The sequence below is a fragment of the Lepidochelys kempii genome, chromosome 2 (assembly GCF_965140285.1).
Source record: "Lepidochelys kempii isolate rLepKem1 chromosome 2, rLepKem1.hap1, whole genome shotgun sequence".
NCBI lineage: Eukaryota > Metazoa > Chordata > Testudines > Cheloniidae > Lepidochelys > Lepidochelys kempii.
The window spans coordinates 103936047-103953717 of NC_136381.1; the positions used below are offsets into that span (position 1 = coordinate 103936047).

The 17671-nt window shown below is 39.8% G+C and overlaps 1 protein-coding gene across 8 annotated transcripts in view; it reads left to right on the forward strand.

Moving 5' to 3' along the window:
• The window catches only part of ATP9B (ATPase phospholipid transporting 9B), a 297033-nt gene that overhangs the window by 41901 nt on the left and 237461 nt on the right, over positions 1-17671 (forward strand). For 6 of the 8 annotated variants that reach the window (XM_073331800.2, XM_073331798.2, XM_073331797.2 and 3 more), the window contains 2 exons: positions 838-951; positions 9291-9399. In XM_073331800.2, coding sequence (XP_073187901.2) covers positions 838-951; positions 9291-9399 — 223 coding nt within the window. The remainder of the gene's footprint in view (positions 1-837; positions 952-9290; positions 9400-17671) is intronic. The other 2 variants (XM_073331803.2, XM_073331804.2) reach the window with 1 other exon arrangement.

A 17671-nucleotide genomic window follows, 5' to 3' on the forward strand; every position in this document is an offset into this window, starting at 1 on the left:
TTGTTACATTTACACAAGGCCAAAAAGTGTCTCATAAAATTTTCATGCCTTCATGACTCCCCTGGACAGTCTTGTTTTCATGTAATTTCTTTCCACTGCCTATGAAAATATTTGCTTGGAGATGGAACCTGAAAAGAGGGAACAAAGGTGGCTGAACACCATGTTCATGCTCACTAGTTCAGTTTCCAGCATAAATCAGCATCCTCAGGTCTACTGTACCCTATAGTAGCTAATAACTATTCCCAGAAGCTTTTCTGCCTACTGCGGCTTGTTGGAGCACAGTATCGTTTCAGTCAGGATGCTGACATACTCCCTGTGTTGGTACTGTGGAGTTACTGATATGCAAAATTAGGTCACCCAGACAACCTTAATTTTGCTTTGTATTGATACCATGAGGAAAAAGAAACTACTGACTTTAAAAATCCAAGTTTGGACCACAAACACTAAAATACCTTAATCATAATTGATTTTTGAATGTTGTTGCTGTAGGGCAGACTGCAGATAGTTTGAGTTAATTCCAGGGCAAGCCATTTTACAGTAATTTAATCCAGATTAGATAGATGGAGATGTATTATTTTCAATAATCTCTAGTATATCTTGAAAATTCAGTGATCGTTATGCCTGTGATTGCTGCTATTTATGGGTTGTATTCAAGTAATTTAAAATGGATTTTCTCTGTACGTAATGGTTCCTATAAAAAGTGATAATGAACTAAGTTTGTTAAACATGCAGTATAATGAAGTTATACTTATGGAAAAAGTAACATTTTTTTCATGTACATTCCTGAAATAAAATTTTAAGTAATTTTTTCTGTTTTTCTTTTGTTTTTCATTTTAGGTTTTATATGAACAGTTCAAGTTTTTCTTGAATCTCTATTTTCTCATCGTGTCCTGCTCACAGTTTGTACCTGCATTGAAAATAGGCTACCTGTACACCTACTGGGCTCCTCTGGTAAACAAAAAGCTGATATAAGACAGGTTTTAGTATTAGTCTGCTTTTGATTTTAGAATTTTATTTATAAAATGTAAAAATTATTTTAGATGCTTATGTTTTAATATGCGGGGGTGGGGGGGGGGAGGTGGCGCTGGCAGGGTGCTCAGTTGTTTGTTTAAACTATTATGGGCAGATGTTCCCAAAAGTATTTCTTGCTCCCCAGGAGCTCTGCAGCTCCTGTGTGAACTACTTCCTTATCTAAATTGTTTGTACTCCCTATCTAGCTGGTGGTAGCTACTGAAATGTGAAACAAAAATATCAGTTTTAGTACAGAACATTTGGTACATTAACTAATTTTGTTTTTGACTTTATCAAACACTGACTGCAAAATGGATATATATAGTATTTTCTGATGTTCTGTAGCTTTCATCTGTATGAGAGGGCTCAGTGAGAAGTTTAAATTCTTCCATCCCTTGCATGTCCAATAATCTTCACCATTTCCTGTCTCCAAAGCAAATGGAGGCAGGTAAGATCTTTGGCTCTTTCACTCAGGACTGCCTCTCAAGAACTATCCAGAATCTCTTCCTCCAAACTATACAGATGGCAGAATCACGGTCTCCTTTTGTAGCAGGACGCTTCACAAGATTTTAAAAAATAACTACATTTGTCTCTATTTCTTCATTGTCTTCAAGGTTATTCTCCTTGTGACTGATACAATCCACCCCACACCTTCTCCCCCCCTCCCCCCAAAAGAGGTTTCTAAGGAGGATTTAGTGGGTGGCATCTCCCTCAGGATACAGGATATCCTCAGGGTACAGCTATATTACGACCTCCGGGTATGACTCCCAGCTCGTGTACGCGTACTCGCAGTAGCTCAGAGAGAGCTAGAGCGAGTATGAATAGCAGTGTACTCATGGTAGCATGGGCAGCGGCAGCTGTTTTGAGTATGTACCCACGGGATTCAGGTGGGTTTGTACTCAGCACAGCGAAGCCGTGCTGCTGCTGCCTGTGCTACCATGGTTATGCTACTTTTTATACTTGCACTAACTCTTATCAAGCTATTGTGAGTACGTTTATGCGAACTGAGAATCACTCCCCTGATTTGTAGTGCAGATGTAGCCTAAGGCAAGCAGCAAGGGAAAACTGAATGCAAGAAATGTCCCCATTGTTAATCCCCTTGTTAGGTTACTGGGGGCAAAGATGAAGCTGCCAGTTGGGGTGTAGGCAAGGTCTATGTTGAGGCAGTTGAGAAGGCTGCAAGGGAACTCTGCTTGCAATTTGTGTGTTAGCAAAGCTCATATCAAGATGGTTGAACAGGCTTCAGGAAAGCTCCATTCTGAGACTAGACTCCACTCATCCAGAACCAAGTAGCAGTGGGCAGAATGTTCAAATGATTCAAATTCCATTCCCTGGAGGATGAGAATGTCTTCTCTCCCCTTCTAGCCTACATGGGTCCCCCAGGAGATTAAAAAATGGCTGCTCTTTTCCTTTGGGAAATTTGTAGGGAACATGCCTCTCATCTCTCACTTTTAAGTCTCTGTTGTAACTCTCCCCCGTGTTCCCTCAGGGATTTGGCCCAGGGACCAATAAAGGAGAAGGCCTCTCAGCAAGCTTTTAAAGGAGCAGCACAAAAATTCAGTTTTCCTGTAAATTAACTTATTCCATTACCTTCAAAGCTCCTGTTGATGTCTTAAAAACCTCTCGAGTCAGTTTTCAAATATTCTCCAAAGGTGAGGGGAAATCTCTGAGTCAGGGCTTGGATGAAGATAAAGCACTCACTCATCTGGACTTCCCAGAATTAAGGATGCATAGGGTAGGGGATCTGTCTTTGCACGTTTCTGTGGTTTTTGGAGGAGAAAACACAAATTTTTGTTAACTTGAGAGAGTCCTGTAATGCCTCTTCATCCAGTATAAGGGTGTGGTTAAGAGGGGTATTTTTTCTCTATTAAGGCAAAATGTCCTAACATGCAAATTCATAAATTTCACATACACTAAAAGACTTCATTGCTCTTCCATAAGGCAGAGCCTGCTATAGCCTTGTTAGTCAAGGGGACGCAGCTGTACCATATGAAGTAGTACTCCTTGGGAGTACTCCTTTGCTAGGAACTGACAAGAGGAGAATAGGATCATCGTTCAGACACAACTTGGATACATTGACTTCAACCCTGGTAATATTGGCTGTGACCACAGATTATGCTGGACTAATCTCTACTGGAAGGCCATTTTAACAACCCCGTGCCTCGTATGTAGATTTTCCTAGTAATTCCTGTTGGGACCAATGCTTAAACTGACTAAGATTTATGCTACATTGTAGAGTTTATAACAGTGGCCCATGAAGTAGCTCTTCATATGGAAATGTGTTTCACAGTCATCATCTAATGTCAACCTTATAAATCTTCAGTTGATAGGCTCTTTTTGGAGTAAAGATGCAGAGCAGTCATTGAGGCCAGGACATGGATGAAAAGAAGGGAAAATAAAGGTTTTCTGTCCAGTGAGAGACTCCAGAGTATGTTACTTTATTGGCATTCCCTTTGAAATTGATGTTCCTTCAATGTTGAAAAGATACATTAGAAAGAGACCACTGCAGTCATTTCTGAGAGTTGGAAGACTCTGACTGGGTTTCCTTGGGAAACTGCTGAATGTGAACAGTTCTTATTAGCTTTGGTTTTCCCTAATTCTGAGGATCCTACTTCTCTAAGAGGGGGAACTTCAGAATGGCCTCCATGTGGAAGGCTAACATCTTGGGAAAATCAGTGTTTGAGCTATTCAGAAAAGTAGATTCAATAGAACTGTCTCTCACTCGTCCCTGGGACACAAAGTTCAAATAAAATAAAAGCAAACCAACATAATCAACAACAAATCTTCTTATAGTATCAGCATATGAAGAATGTAATAGTTGATCTCCTACACATTTTAATAATGGAGCTAGTTTTTTACAGAATGGACGTTTTCAAAAGTGCACCAGAGCCTCAGTGCTATCAAACTGAAGCAGTGACATGCTGGCAGTCCTAGATTTCAGGTCTTTCTCAGTAAGGTCATAAATGAATTTCAGAGGTAAATACTGAAATCAAGTGTAACAACATTTATTCTCCCATGTTTTCATATTCCGAGTAGATCTCCAGGGGATTATATTCATTCTGATCACAAGAGAATCTTTAGATTCTGCTACAATGAAAAACATTTCCAATACATTTTAGATTCCGTTTCCACACAGGTATTCACAAACACCCTAGTCACCTCTTCCTTGAAGAGAAAGAGAGATCCGTCTATTCTTATCTGGGTGACCTCACCAGGATTCCTTCACAGGTCACTGTTATGCTGGACTTAGCATCTGGCGCTCTTTCTGCAGGAATAAGGCTTTAAGTGAACAAGGGGAAGAAGCATTTGCAACCTTTTAAACTCAGTATCAGAGCTGTCTAGTCACTGTTCAAGACAATGTTTATTTCAGAAGAGAGTCAGGAGAAGACTCTGTTGGTACATCTCTACTAAATGTACATGTTGGTACATCTCTACTAAACTAAAATCCCTGGTTCAGCTCCTTAGCTTGCTGGTCTCGTACATGGATACCTTGCACAGTTATTGCTTCACTTCCAGCCTGCAAGTATATAAATATCTTGGGCTGGAGCTAATATTAGCATCTCTTGTTAAATTCATCCTTAAGACTGTTCAACATCTACATAGTTAGTCATCTGTGTAGATTACCAGGCTCCAGGAAAGGGAAGCACATCTGTACTCATGTGAGACACAGTGGGTGTGATGTAAGTAACACATAAGGAGGAGAGTATAAACTGTCTAGAGCTGTGACCAGTAGGCTACTTCTCTGTTTCCAGCAGATGACGCTTCAGAAACTGCTCCTTAATAAGCTGATATGAAGACTTTAGGGATTGCTCAAGGAAGCAGTCTTGATCATGTCCTGAGCAGAAGCTTTCATTCTGTCCCTCAGGATTTTACATGGTAAAGGAGAAGAAAAGTCAGGGTCAATTGGTTCAGCACGATGCACTTAGAACCAAGGGAAAGGAATCTGGACTGGTTATCCTTTCCAAGTATCTCAAGTCAGGTTGAAAGCCCACTGATTAATCTTATGTCCAGATCGGCCTGGAAAACCAACAGGTACTATGTGAAGAAGGGACGTCTAGAAGTAGACCCCATGTCTTCAAAGTGACACTAATGTTTCCTTTATGCCTTCTCTCTCCATCAAAACCAGTGAGGATGAAGATGGCAAAAAAGACTGCAAAAGGAACAGGCCATAGTGATTCTGTCACCTTTTCAGTGATCCTCAGGTTCAGACCCAATTCTGGATGAAATGAACCTTTGCCAAGATCCAGAGTTTAAAGAAGATACTACGGCAGAGACTCTACGCTAAAATCCAGTGCTGCTTAAACTATCACTTTAGATGCTGAGTGGAATAAACTATAGTCACTGATATTCTAAGAACATGAAATATCCTCTGATAGTTCAGAGGAATCTTGCAAATGGCCCTTATTAATTGCTTTAATGTGGTCCAGTTGTTGGTATTACAAGATATACACCAGGGCAAAATCAGCTAAACAAAATTGGAATTTTTATAAGTTGGTCTGACCTTGGTCTTCGGCAAGACAAGGCTGCAATTGCAAATATTGCACTGTAAGAAAGTAAGGAGAATCTCTGATCACCATCACATCAGATTCCTCAGGACTACCTCTTTAATCCTCCAGTAATGTGCCAATTCCTGTCATGATCTTGCAATGTGTGCTGCAGGTAGTTATTAAACCACTTTTCTAACCGTTATATAGTCAGTATTACTCCACCTCTTCTCACTGAAACTATCTTGCTTATTTACCACCACCTCAGTCAGGGTTGTTTTTGGAGCTTGGCATGGTCTCTATGGAATCTCAATTATACATATTCTATCAAGGCATGTTAATTCTTCAAACTGACTAGGCCTTCAAGGTCACCATAATCTTCAGCATATTATAGGAAGAAGTATTGTCCTCTGTCTGAATCCAAACATCATAAGGAATTGGAAGGGCATAAGTTGGATGTGAGCAGGGTCATCAAGGAAATAAAAGCAGAGGCATTTGAACCCTCAAGTACAACCCCTTTCAAACACATTACTAATCATCTGTTCTGTTTGTATAGTGCCTAGCACAATGGGGTCCTGGTGCATGTTTGGGGCTCCTGGTACAATAGTAATAAAATAATAAATTTTGTGATCACTCACATCTTACACTGAGGTCTATAAGGCCACCATGTGGTGGTCTGTTTGCACTTTTCAAAATATCATGAAATTGTCGTCTTATCTGCATATGTAGAGTTGGTAAATGGGGTGCCTTCTTAAATTTCTTTTCCAACTTTTGCATAGTTCAACTGAATCTTCCCTCCCTAAGGATGATTAACTGCTTTGAACATGAAGACAGTCTGCTGTGGAGGGGCCAGAGAAGGGAAAATTTGCCTTACCTGTGAATTTTCTTTTTAGGACTCTTCATGTCAGATAATCTGATCCTTTCCTGAGGATACAATATGTTCAGAATTTTGTGTGGCTATTGCTCGCTTGTTAAGTAATTTGAAAAGGGGAGAGCATATTCCTCTTGGAAACCCTTACATTTCTTATTAGTTTTCCTGCAAGTGGTTCGCGTTGATTTGCCCCTCTTAATATTTATACAGTAAGTATTTTTGATCTTTGGAAACTTTTGTCCGGAGGGTTCTTCCTGAGTGGCAGACATAAGTCTGAGCTTGAAGATACAGTATGCCTCCAGGCTGGTATGAAATGGGGAATATCCCACTGTGAGGACTGTCTGACACAGTTAGACAAACACAATTGACTGGTAAGACACAGAAGTTTTCTATATCAGGTCTTCTGGATAGTGTTGGTTTTGGTTTTTGTTTTTTTTAAGGAAAGGCCCACTTGCAGTAAACTTTACTGCTAAAGAGAGACTATTACTATTGTTTCGAAAATAGGTAACCTTTAACGCTTAGGCGGTTAAAATATTTTCTATAGCTATTTTTTTCCTTTTAATATCCAAATAGGTCACTTTTTCTGTATCATCTAACAGATCGCCATGGTCACTTAAAGATGTACACACTTGACAAACCAAATAGGATGGTGTACTATATATATTGACTTCTGTTTGCTCTTGCAACTTCCATTGATGTCTTCACCAATCACATTGGTTGGATGTAAACAGAAGCTGTATATAATCTTAAAATTATACATATAAACCTTTCTTTAGCAGATTTTCCCCATTCTCATTTTACAGAATGACTACTTGTCATGATATTCTTAAGAGTTCAATAAGAATTGTCATAACATAGTATGTAGAGTTCCAGAAAAATTCAAATTCAAGCTGAAATGTCTGTCTTTCATGTGCATACAAAATGTACTTAACAGGCAGGAAAGGTTAAATTTTTCTCCCTGTCTTTTTACTTTGGAGTTTAATGCCCTTGGTGAGCTAAAACGAGTACACTTGAAAGTATTAGGAGCAAATTCTCTGTTACAGGTACACAATGTTTTATTTTGATTATGTAAAATGATCTTGCATGAAACATTGCTTCCAAAAAGAAAAAGTAATACATTAATATGATGTGGTATGGCAACAGTCCATAAGTTCAGAATAATAGTGGTACCCCCTCTCCCCACCAATTCCTTAGGGCATTAATTGAAAGTGAAATCTTTATGGAAAGAATACTACATAGATGGCTTGATAGCAATGTAGCCTGTCAACTACATAAAAGACTCTGGGATGTTTTTAGAGTATGACTGGTCAATCTTAATAAGGTGTGTACATTTCTAAAGGAGTGTGTGTGTTTTGGGGGGGAACCTGAAGAAAAAGGTTGAAATTCAGTTTTTCGGTGTTTGTTTGTTTTTGGGTGTTTTTTTTCGAGACATAGGCCATATAACTAATTTAGGGTGCTAATTGGCAAGTGAGGTTTAAATAACATAAACATGAGGTTTTGATAATATAGGGATAAGTTAGGGATTTGAGCTAAGTGCCAAGTACTAAATGTAAATATATCTCATGATTCGTCCCCTAGACTCTTCTGCCTTTTGTTACTTAGCTTTCCCTCTTTCGTGTTTCCAGAGATTATACTGGCTGCTTGTAGGAGCCTGGTTTGGCACTACCCCTTCATAGCTGTGAATTGAATTGGGGTACTCCCCAGAATTGAAGGATCTGTGGTCAGGAGTTTCACAAAACCTAAAGGGTCAGCCCTGTTTCAGTGTTTGGAGGACTGTGAATAGCCAGAACTAATTTGGAAAAATTAGTGACAAATTTTCCAATTTAGCCATCTGTTTACTTCAGTTCACCCTTTTCTGCCTATCTTTGTAAGAAAAAGGACAATCAACTTTTTTTTTTTTTTTAAAGAAGCAAGATGAGATTATCCCCATCACTACTATAGGTAGGCTTGGCAGAATTTGTTTTTTAATTTTTTCATAATTTTGACAGATAATATCAATGTTTATTATTAAGCATGTTTAATTTTTTTGTCTATTTAAATTTTCAGTTGCAGGAAATTATGGGTGGGCGGAAAATAATTCAATGACAGTAGACATCAAGATTAAAAAAGATTAAAAGCTTTCATAACTGTGAAAACACAAATTGTCAGCATCACATGTCAAAATATACAAATATTCTTAAATCAAATGCTAATAAGTTCTCAGGCAAATTGCAAAAAATGCTGTTTATATATAGTATAAATAAATGCAGTGACTTATTTGAAAGATGTTAATTTCTTCTAGCATACAAATTATATCTAAAATTTTCCCCTCTAGTGCGCACATATATATTTATTTTCCAGCAAATTACAAGTTTTATATCATTTGTAATTTGCTGGAATATGCCAAGAAATGAAAATTGTTCAATACTTGTACTTCACACAATGCAGAGTCAGCCTATGGAACTCTTTGCCAGATGATGTTGTGAAGGCCAAGACTATAACAGGGTTCAAAAAGAACTAGATAAATTCATGGAGGATAGGTCCATCAATGGCTGTTAGCCAGGATGGGCAGAGATGGTGTCCCTAGCCTCAGCTTGCCAGACGCTGGGAATGAGCGACAGGGAATGGATCACTTGATTACCTGTTTACTCCCTTTGGGGCACCTGGCACTGGCACTGTCTGAAGACTGGATACTGGGCTAGATGGACCGTTGGTCTGACCCAGCATGGCCGTTCTTATGTTTGTAAAATGTTTTCACAAGTTGTGTTTCTACAGTAAAGATGAACTAGATTGACAGAAAAGGTTTAAAAAAAACCCTGAGCTGTCAAAAATGATGAAATACTCCATATACACATTTTTCTCCTACTGTCATGTTCCTTTTTATGTATTTTTTAAAAAATATTTTCCATTTTGGGAAATGTGTTATATCATTATGTTTTGAACAGGGATTTGTTTTGGCTGTCACAATGGTGCGTGAGGCAGTTGATGAATTTCGACGTTACCAGCGAGACAAGGAAATGAACTCTCAGTTATATAGCAAGCTTACAATACGAGGTTGGTTAAAAACATTTTTTATTAAGTATTTTATAATCCGCATTCTGTATTTTTGAACTTAGGTTAAAACAGTTTTTAAAATAACAAAAGTGATAATAGGTTTTTGAAATGTTATTCCGGTAGGAATGAATTTCATATAATCTGACAAGAGATGTGCTTAGGGGGAACAAAGTATTCATTTCTGGTAGCTGAATAAAGCATCTAAAATTGTAGCTGTTCCAGAAATCTGAAGGCTTTTGTTAATAGCAACTTACATGTGCCACATCTATAAATTTTCAGTTGTTACATGAGGGAAAATAGTTTTTTTTAAAATACGCTACCACTTTAAAGTGCAGTTCTTCTTTGAAATGGATAAAGTAAAGAACAACAAGTCACTACCACTGTGTGGCATGCATCCAAGGTTGAAAGGAATTTAAGAATGAAGTGACTAAGCTGCTAACAAAAATACTGTTTCCCTAATTAAAATTTGCTGTCTTCTAGCCCTGCTTCCAGGCAGAGTAACTAATGTTTTACCTATGTTTTTAAAAAAGCGCTAGAGGTGATTCAGAGAAGTAGATCGTAGAGGATCAGTAATGAGTATACTGGCTGAAATATCTAAAAATAGAAATATAGAACTTCTATATGATCACATGATGGGGGGTAAATCAGCAGTTTCTGAAAAGGAAAATCATGTCTTTCTAATCTACTAGAAACCATTAAAACATAGAATCATAGAATATCAGGGTTGGAAGGGACCTCAGGAGGTCATCTAGTCCAACCCCCTGCTCAGAGCAGGACCAATCCCCAATTAAATCATCCCAGCCAGGGCTTTGTCAAGCCTGACCTTAAAAACTTCTAAGGAAGGAGATTCTACCACCTCCCTAGGTAACGCATTCCAGTGTTTCACCACCCTCCTAGTGAAAATTTTTTTCCTAATATCCAACCTAAACCTCTCCCACTGCAACTTGAGACCATTACTCCTTGTCCTGTCCTCTTCTACCACTGAGAATAGTCTAGAACCATCCTCTCTGGAACCATCACTCAGGTAGTTGAAAGCAGCTATCAAATCCCCCCTCATTCTTCTCTTCTGCAGACTAAACAATCCCAGTTCCCTCAGCCTCTCCTCATAAGTCATGTGTTCCAGACCCCTAATAATTTTTTTTGCCCTTTGCTGGACTCTCTCCAATTTATCCACATCCTTCTTGTAGTGGGGCCCAAAACTGGACACATTACTCCAAATGAGGCCTCACCAATGTCGAATAGAGGGGGACGATCACGTCCCTCCATCTGCTCGCTATGCCCCTACTTATACATCCCAAAATGCCATTGGCCTTCTTGGCAACAAGGGCACACTGCTGACTCATATCCAGCTTCTCATCTACTGTCACCCCTAGGTCCTTTTCCGCAGAACTGCTGCCTAGCCATTCGGTCCCTAGTCTGTAGCGGTGCATTGGGTTCTTCCATCCTAAGTGCAGGACTCTGCACTTATCCTTATTGAACCTCATCAGATTTCTTTTGGCCCAATCCTCCAATTTGTCTAGGTCCCTCTGTATCCTATCCCTGCCCTCCAGCATATCTACCACTCCTCCTAGTTTAGTATCATCCGCAAATTTGCTGAGAGTGCAATCCACACCATCCTCCAGATCATTTATGAAGATAGAAGTAAAATATGGATACAGGAGGACAGGGTGTGTCAAGGTTCTTTCCCCACTCTGAACTCTAGGGTACAGATGTGGGGACCTGCTTATTCTTGCCAGCTTAGGTTGAAAACTTCCCCAAGGTACAAACTTTGCCTTGTCCTTGAACAGTATGCTGCCACCACCAAGCGTTTTAAACAAAGAACAGGGAAAGAGACCACTTGGAAATGTCTTCCTCCAAAATATCCCCCCAAACCCTACACCCCCTTTCCTGGGAAAGGCTTGATAATAATAGCCTCACCAATTGGTACAGGTGAACACAGACCCAAACCCTTGAATCTTCAGAACAATGAAAAATCAATCAGGCAGGTTCTTAAAGGAAGGATTTTATTTAAAGAAAAGGTAAAAGAATCACCTCTGTAAAATCAAGATGGTAAATACTTTACAGGGTAATCAGAGTCAAAACATAGAGAATCCCTCTAGGCAAAACCTTAAGTTACAAAAAGACACAAAAACAGCTATCACCAGCAGGAGAGTGAATTTGTGTGGGGGGGGGTGGAGGGTGAGAAAACCTGGATTTGTGCTGGAAATGGCCCACCTGATGATCACTTTAGATAAGCTATTACCAGCAGGACAGTGGGGTGGGAGTAGGTATTGTTTCATATTCTCTTTGTATATATAAAGCCTGCTGCAGTTTCCACGATATGCATCTGAGGAAGTGAGCTGTAGCTCACGAAAGCTTATGCTCTAATAAATTGGTTAGTCTCTAAGGTGCCACAAGTACTCCTTTTCTTTTTGCAAAAACAGGAATAGACATTCCCTCCAGCACAGCGAATGTCACAAGCCATTAAACAAACAAAAAAAAAATCGAATGCATTTTCTAGCTAGATTACTTACTAACTTTACAGGAATTGGAAGGCTTGCATCCTTGATCTGTTCCCGGCAAAACCATCCCACAGACAGCCAGAACCCTCTGTTCCCCCCCCCCCTCCAGATTTGAAAGTATCTTGTTCCTTCATTGGTCATTTTGGGTCAGGTGCCAGCAAGGTTACCTGAGCTTCTTAACCCTTTACAGGTGAAAGGGTTTTGCCTCTGCCCAGGAAGGATTTTATAGCACTGTATACAGAAAGATGGTTACCCTTCCCTTTATATTTATGACAGGGTGACAACTTTTTTGGGCTTTCTGAAAGCCTCAGACGGAGTCCCTTACAAAGGCAGGTAAAGAAATGAAGTAGTCATGAGGGAAATACAAAATACTATTGGCGACCAAGAACTTGTTTAGTAACAGCTGTTTAGTTATAGCTAAGGTTTTTTTATAGGATGCATCCCATCCAACCAAAACCTTAAAAGCACAGAAATAAGAAGTTAAGGGGAAACGTAAGCATTCCTTTCCATGTTGCCTACCAGTGCTTCTGGTAAAACATGGAAGGGCTCCACAAGGCTCTTGCTTTCAGCAGGTACCCAAAAATGATACATACCCCAGATTCACCATGTATTTTGTTCTGGGACAGGTCACAGTCCAGGCTCCCTGATGTATGCTTCCCCTCTCTTGCAACGGGGGAAGCTGCTCTATGCCTATTCTCTGTGACAGGTTCTCTGGGTACCCAGGACTGAGGGTCACCTTGTACCCACCCCCCACCAGCAGCATGATGGAGACTTGCTTGTGGTTAACTGGGTGTCTGTTCCCTGATAACTCCAGCCTATTAACCAGCCAAGCACTCTCCTCTGGGCTATGACAGTCCTTACTTTGCCATACTGATTAACAGTCAGTGTACCCCAGCCCCCGAGTCCTTTTGAGGAGCTCTCCTGTAGTGTCCAGCCATTTCTTCACTGAACACTCTCAGAAATACCAGGTCTGCTGTACCCAAAGGAACAGTATATATGCCAGCTTCTCTGATTCAACTCAGGATCAGCTCTTTTCTTAATACCAGAGCACTGAGCTATATTTATGGTGAAAACACGAAGTTTATTATCAAAGATTCAAGAGGTAGTGAGTTAAGGATAATAGAGAAAAAAGTTACATATAAAACAAAATCATAACATGCTTTTTAGAGATTAAACTTTATTAGGGTAACCTTCTACCTAGTGAAGTTTATCTCCTCAGAAGCCTTCTGCAGCATCTTCATCCACAGCTGGTTGTGATCTCATTTTCATGAATGTAAATACACTGCCTGTTTAATTCCTAGCTGCAGAATGTCATCTTTGTCCCCTAAATATAGTCCAGCAAAGTGTTTGAAGTGTTTCTCAAAATAAAGTTATCTTCCCTGCTGTGTCTCTCTACCTGTTAGTTCTTTTTTAAAATTCTTGCAATGTTTCCTCTGCATTTAGCTTAGATGGGTGATGGGAGACCCACTGTGAATGAGACAATACTTATTTACATTTTGACAGACAAAGGTGCATAAACATCCCTTGTCTGACAGAAAACCTGTTTTGCCACCTCTGCTGTGATACAGAATCCAAGAACATATTTTCAGCATATATAGTATCATTTTGCAATGATGTGAATAACCAGTGTGACCCTGGCTTTAATTTAAGACCTCATGTGATATTCTTTAGTAAACCAGAACATAAAGTATTAAGATATAGATTCATAGACTTTAAGGCCAGAAGGGACCTTTGTGATCATCTAGTCCAGTGATACTCAATTAGATCTATTGCAGGCTGATTTGAGAATTTTATGATAGACAAGCCATTTGCACAGAAGGCTGACAAAATAAAAAAATAAAATTAAAAATACATGACTTCAGCTGCCAATAAAGACCTTGATTCTAACATAAAAGTTAGACACACTAGTACTTAAAGCAGTTTATAAATCAGTATTATTACCTGCGTTTGTGGCAATCTCTAATGGGAGGTGTGACATTGACAATCTCTGGCAAGCTTTGTGAAGAGTGGTTTTTAGGCAGTCAGGATGCATGAACTGGTGAAGATGCTCATCTGTCAGGTGATTGCTATGTTGTTTTTTATAATGTTCATGGTAGAAAATTGAGATTCTCCAAGGTACTTTGATCTGAACATTGTTAAAGATAAATGGCTAGATTCTGGCTATTCTGAAACTGGTCAGGATATTGAATCCAGATATCACAAAGTTCTACTTCTCTGAATTTTGCCTTCAAGATATCTGAGCTGTGAAGCCTTAACATTTCTAATCGAAAGGCACCTTCATCAATTGAATCAAGAATGTTCCTTGCTTCAGAAGGACAAGGTCTGTTGGCAAAAACAAGAAATGAATCACGAACAAATAGAAGCAAATCGTCTGAAATTTTAAAATTCTCAAATTGCATTTTAAAATTTTCGATCAGATTGTTTAGGAATTCTTGCATCATTTTCATTGAAGTTGCATCTGTCAAAATGACATGCAATGTGGAAATGTGCAACATCTTTCCTGTTAAGACTGCCTGAAAGATTTCAAGATGCCTTTGAAAGACACACACTTTTTCAAACAGATCCCTGATATTGCTTGCATGGCTTTGGAGCTGCCAGTTGAGGGAATTAAAGCTTGTCACACAGAAAAGCTACCTGTGACATAGAGGGGACATCATTTGTAAATCCCAGGAACTCGTAGGCCTTGTTGTTGTGGTGTGAAAGAAATTTGATTATTTCTTTAAGTGCACAAAACCTTTGTAACAAGCGCCCCATGCTTAACCAGCAAATGTTGTTGTGCTGCATTTGGCTGAAATGTCTTGTAAAGGAGGTTTAAAAAGACAATGTTGCAAGCTAGAAGTCGAGCATGTGTAATTCACTAATCTCATCACAATGCCCATTGTTTTTTTTCAAGTCCTCAGACAACTTACCACACAGGACAGTCTGGTGAATGATGCAGTGCAGTGTATTTAATGAAGGGTGTATCACTGCCAAATGTGAAGCAAAGCCCTGTTCTTTCCCTGTCATGGAGAGACCACAGTCTGTAACAAGCAAGTTTACTTGCTGCAGATCAAAACCATTTTTTTCAAAAAAGCCTTTTACCTTTTCAAAAAAATCTCTCCTGTAGTGTAGGTTTCTAGTAGTTTTAAGCACTAAAATTCTTCCTTAAAAATTTCACTGTCATAAAATCTAACAAACAGCGATAGACTGGCAGTGTCACTTAAATCGCTTGATTTGTCCACTGCAAGAGATATGCATTTGGCATTTTTTAAATCAGAAAGCAGTGCTGACAATTACCTCCAGTCTTCTCACTACTGTGGAATCAGACAAGGGAACTTGCTTCAAATGGTTCACAATGTCATCTTTGTTTTTATCTCTGACAAAAAGCTCCTCCAGCATTTCCAAGGTGCACTCCTTCAGAAGCTCAGCATCCAGGAAAGGCTTTTTCTTTTTAGCTAGTATTAGCATTATCCGAAGAAAAGCAATTATTGCTTTTCCTTTATAGTCGCTGATGTTCTGAGAATGACGTTTTAAGTGTGATACAAAAACTTCAGATTTTTAATTTCATCACATTTTCCAACATTGCCAGGAGGATGGGCCGCGTTGAAGTTACTGTGCATTGATTCAGAGTGGTGCCTCATGTTGATGACTTTATAGATGGGTGCAGTGATTTGGCATATTAAATACAAAGCTTTTGCATTTAAATGAGGTGGCATAATACTAAAAAAATCCACTGTCCGGTTTGGGTTAAAAGGCTCGGCTTTCATTGTCGACTTCGCAACATTTACTCCCACTTGCATTCCTTTTTTATTCCATTTCCATCACTTATGGAAAAAACAGGTAGCGTCCTAGCTCAAGCATAGCCAGTGCTATCGCGAGAACTCAAGATCCAGTAAGCAGTGCTTAATTTGTGCTGGGGCTTGCCGGGGCTGAGACCTGGCACTTCCTAGGCATGACAGTTCATAGCCCCTGCACCTCTCAGCTCCTGGCCAGTTCAGCCACTGCTCTCTGGCTGCCCAGCTCTAAAGGCAGCACCGCTGCCAGCAGCAGGGCAGAAGGAAGGGTAGCATGGTATGGTGTGTTGCCATGTTTACTACTTCTGCGCTACTGCTGGTGATGGCACTACCTTCAGAGCTGGGTGCCTGGCCAGCAGCTGCTGCTCTCCGGCCACCCAGCCAGTGCTTTACTTATGCCAGGGCAGTGCCACAGCACCTCTTTCATTACAAATTAAGTACTGTCACTAAGTTACTTATTGAAGAAGTCATAGGCAAATGATAGGCAGCGCATCTCGGTTCGTGAATTTAATTATAAACATTTTTTAAGGTGAACTTGTAGGCCACACAGGAAGCCTTGGTGGGCCTCATTTGGCCTACAGGCAGCCTATTGAGTATTGCAGGCCACAGAACCTCACTCATCTCCTCCTATAATAGACCCATAATCTCTGGCTGCATTACTGAAGTCCTCAAATCTTGATTTACAGACTTCAAGTTACAGAGAATCCACTATTTACTCTAGTTTAAACCAGCAAATGATTTGTGCCCCATGCTGAAGAGGAAGGCAAAAAAAAACAAAAAAAAAACAACCCATCCCCCAACCCACAGGGTCTCTGACCTGGGGGAAAACTAGTTCATTTAGAGTTCACCTGGCATCTATCTCTGCATTTCACCCACCGTTGGTCATGGACCTTCCTTACACAGTGCTCTATAAGGACAAGGTATATTATATCATCCTAGATGTTCCGTACTAAGGTCTCTGCGTTCCACCTCAATAAAGCAGTATACTTACTGACATGCTGTCCTTAAACCCAGTTCTCATAAGGATGAAGAAAGACTTCAGATCTTGATGTCAGAAGAGCACTGTCTTTTTACTTGGACAGAACAGGATCATTTAGATCATCTCAGGTGTGTATTTCAGTTGCAGACAGGATAAAAGGCCTACGCAAAAGATTTCATCCTGGATTTCTTCCTGCATAAGTCTGTGATGTGACATTGCAAAAGTACCTCCACCAAGCAGGGTGGTTGTAAACTCCACAAGAGCCCAGGCAGCTTCCACACCTTTCCTGACTGAGGTATTTCTCAGGGACATTTGTAAATCTGCAACGTGGTCATTAGTGCATACTTTTACAAGTCACTGTGCTGTATCAGAGGGGATGCAAAATTTGGACAAGTAGTTCTTCAGTCGTTGTTCAGGTAGACTCTGAAACCCTCTGCCGGATTGAATTGCTTGTGAGTCACCTGAAGTGTAATGGATACATGCAATCCCTCAAACAAGAAAAAATGGTTATTAATCCATTCTGTAACTGTTGTTTTTTTAGATGTGTCGCCCATGCCCATTCCATGTGTCATGCTCCTTCCCCTTTATATCAGAATCTCTATCAGGTAAGAAGGAACGGAAGAGGATTGGGGACAGTGCTGTCCTTTATATAATTGAACAGCAGTAGGAGAGTGCTAAGGGCACATGTGCTGCCCCGACAGGTACTGCTAAGGGAAAAATCTCTGTTTCTAGTGCACTGGGTGTGCACAAACCTATAGTGGAATGGACATGTGCAACACATCTTGAAGAAAAACAGTTACAGAATAGGTTAGTGACTAATGACTATTATTCTGTTTTGTTTTTTATTTCAATTAGATAGTTACAAAATAAAGATTAAAAGCTCATGTTAAAACTGAACTGTGTATCACAACCTTAACTATGGTGCAACTACTGAGCTAAGAAAATTATTAGAGGCATGGAAAAACTGCTTTGTGAAATGAGATTGAAAAGATATGGGGAGTTTAGATTAGAAAGGAGAC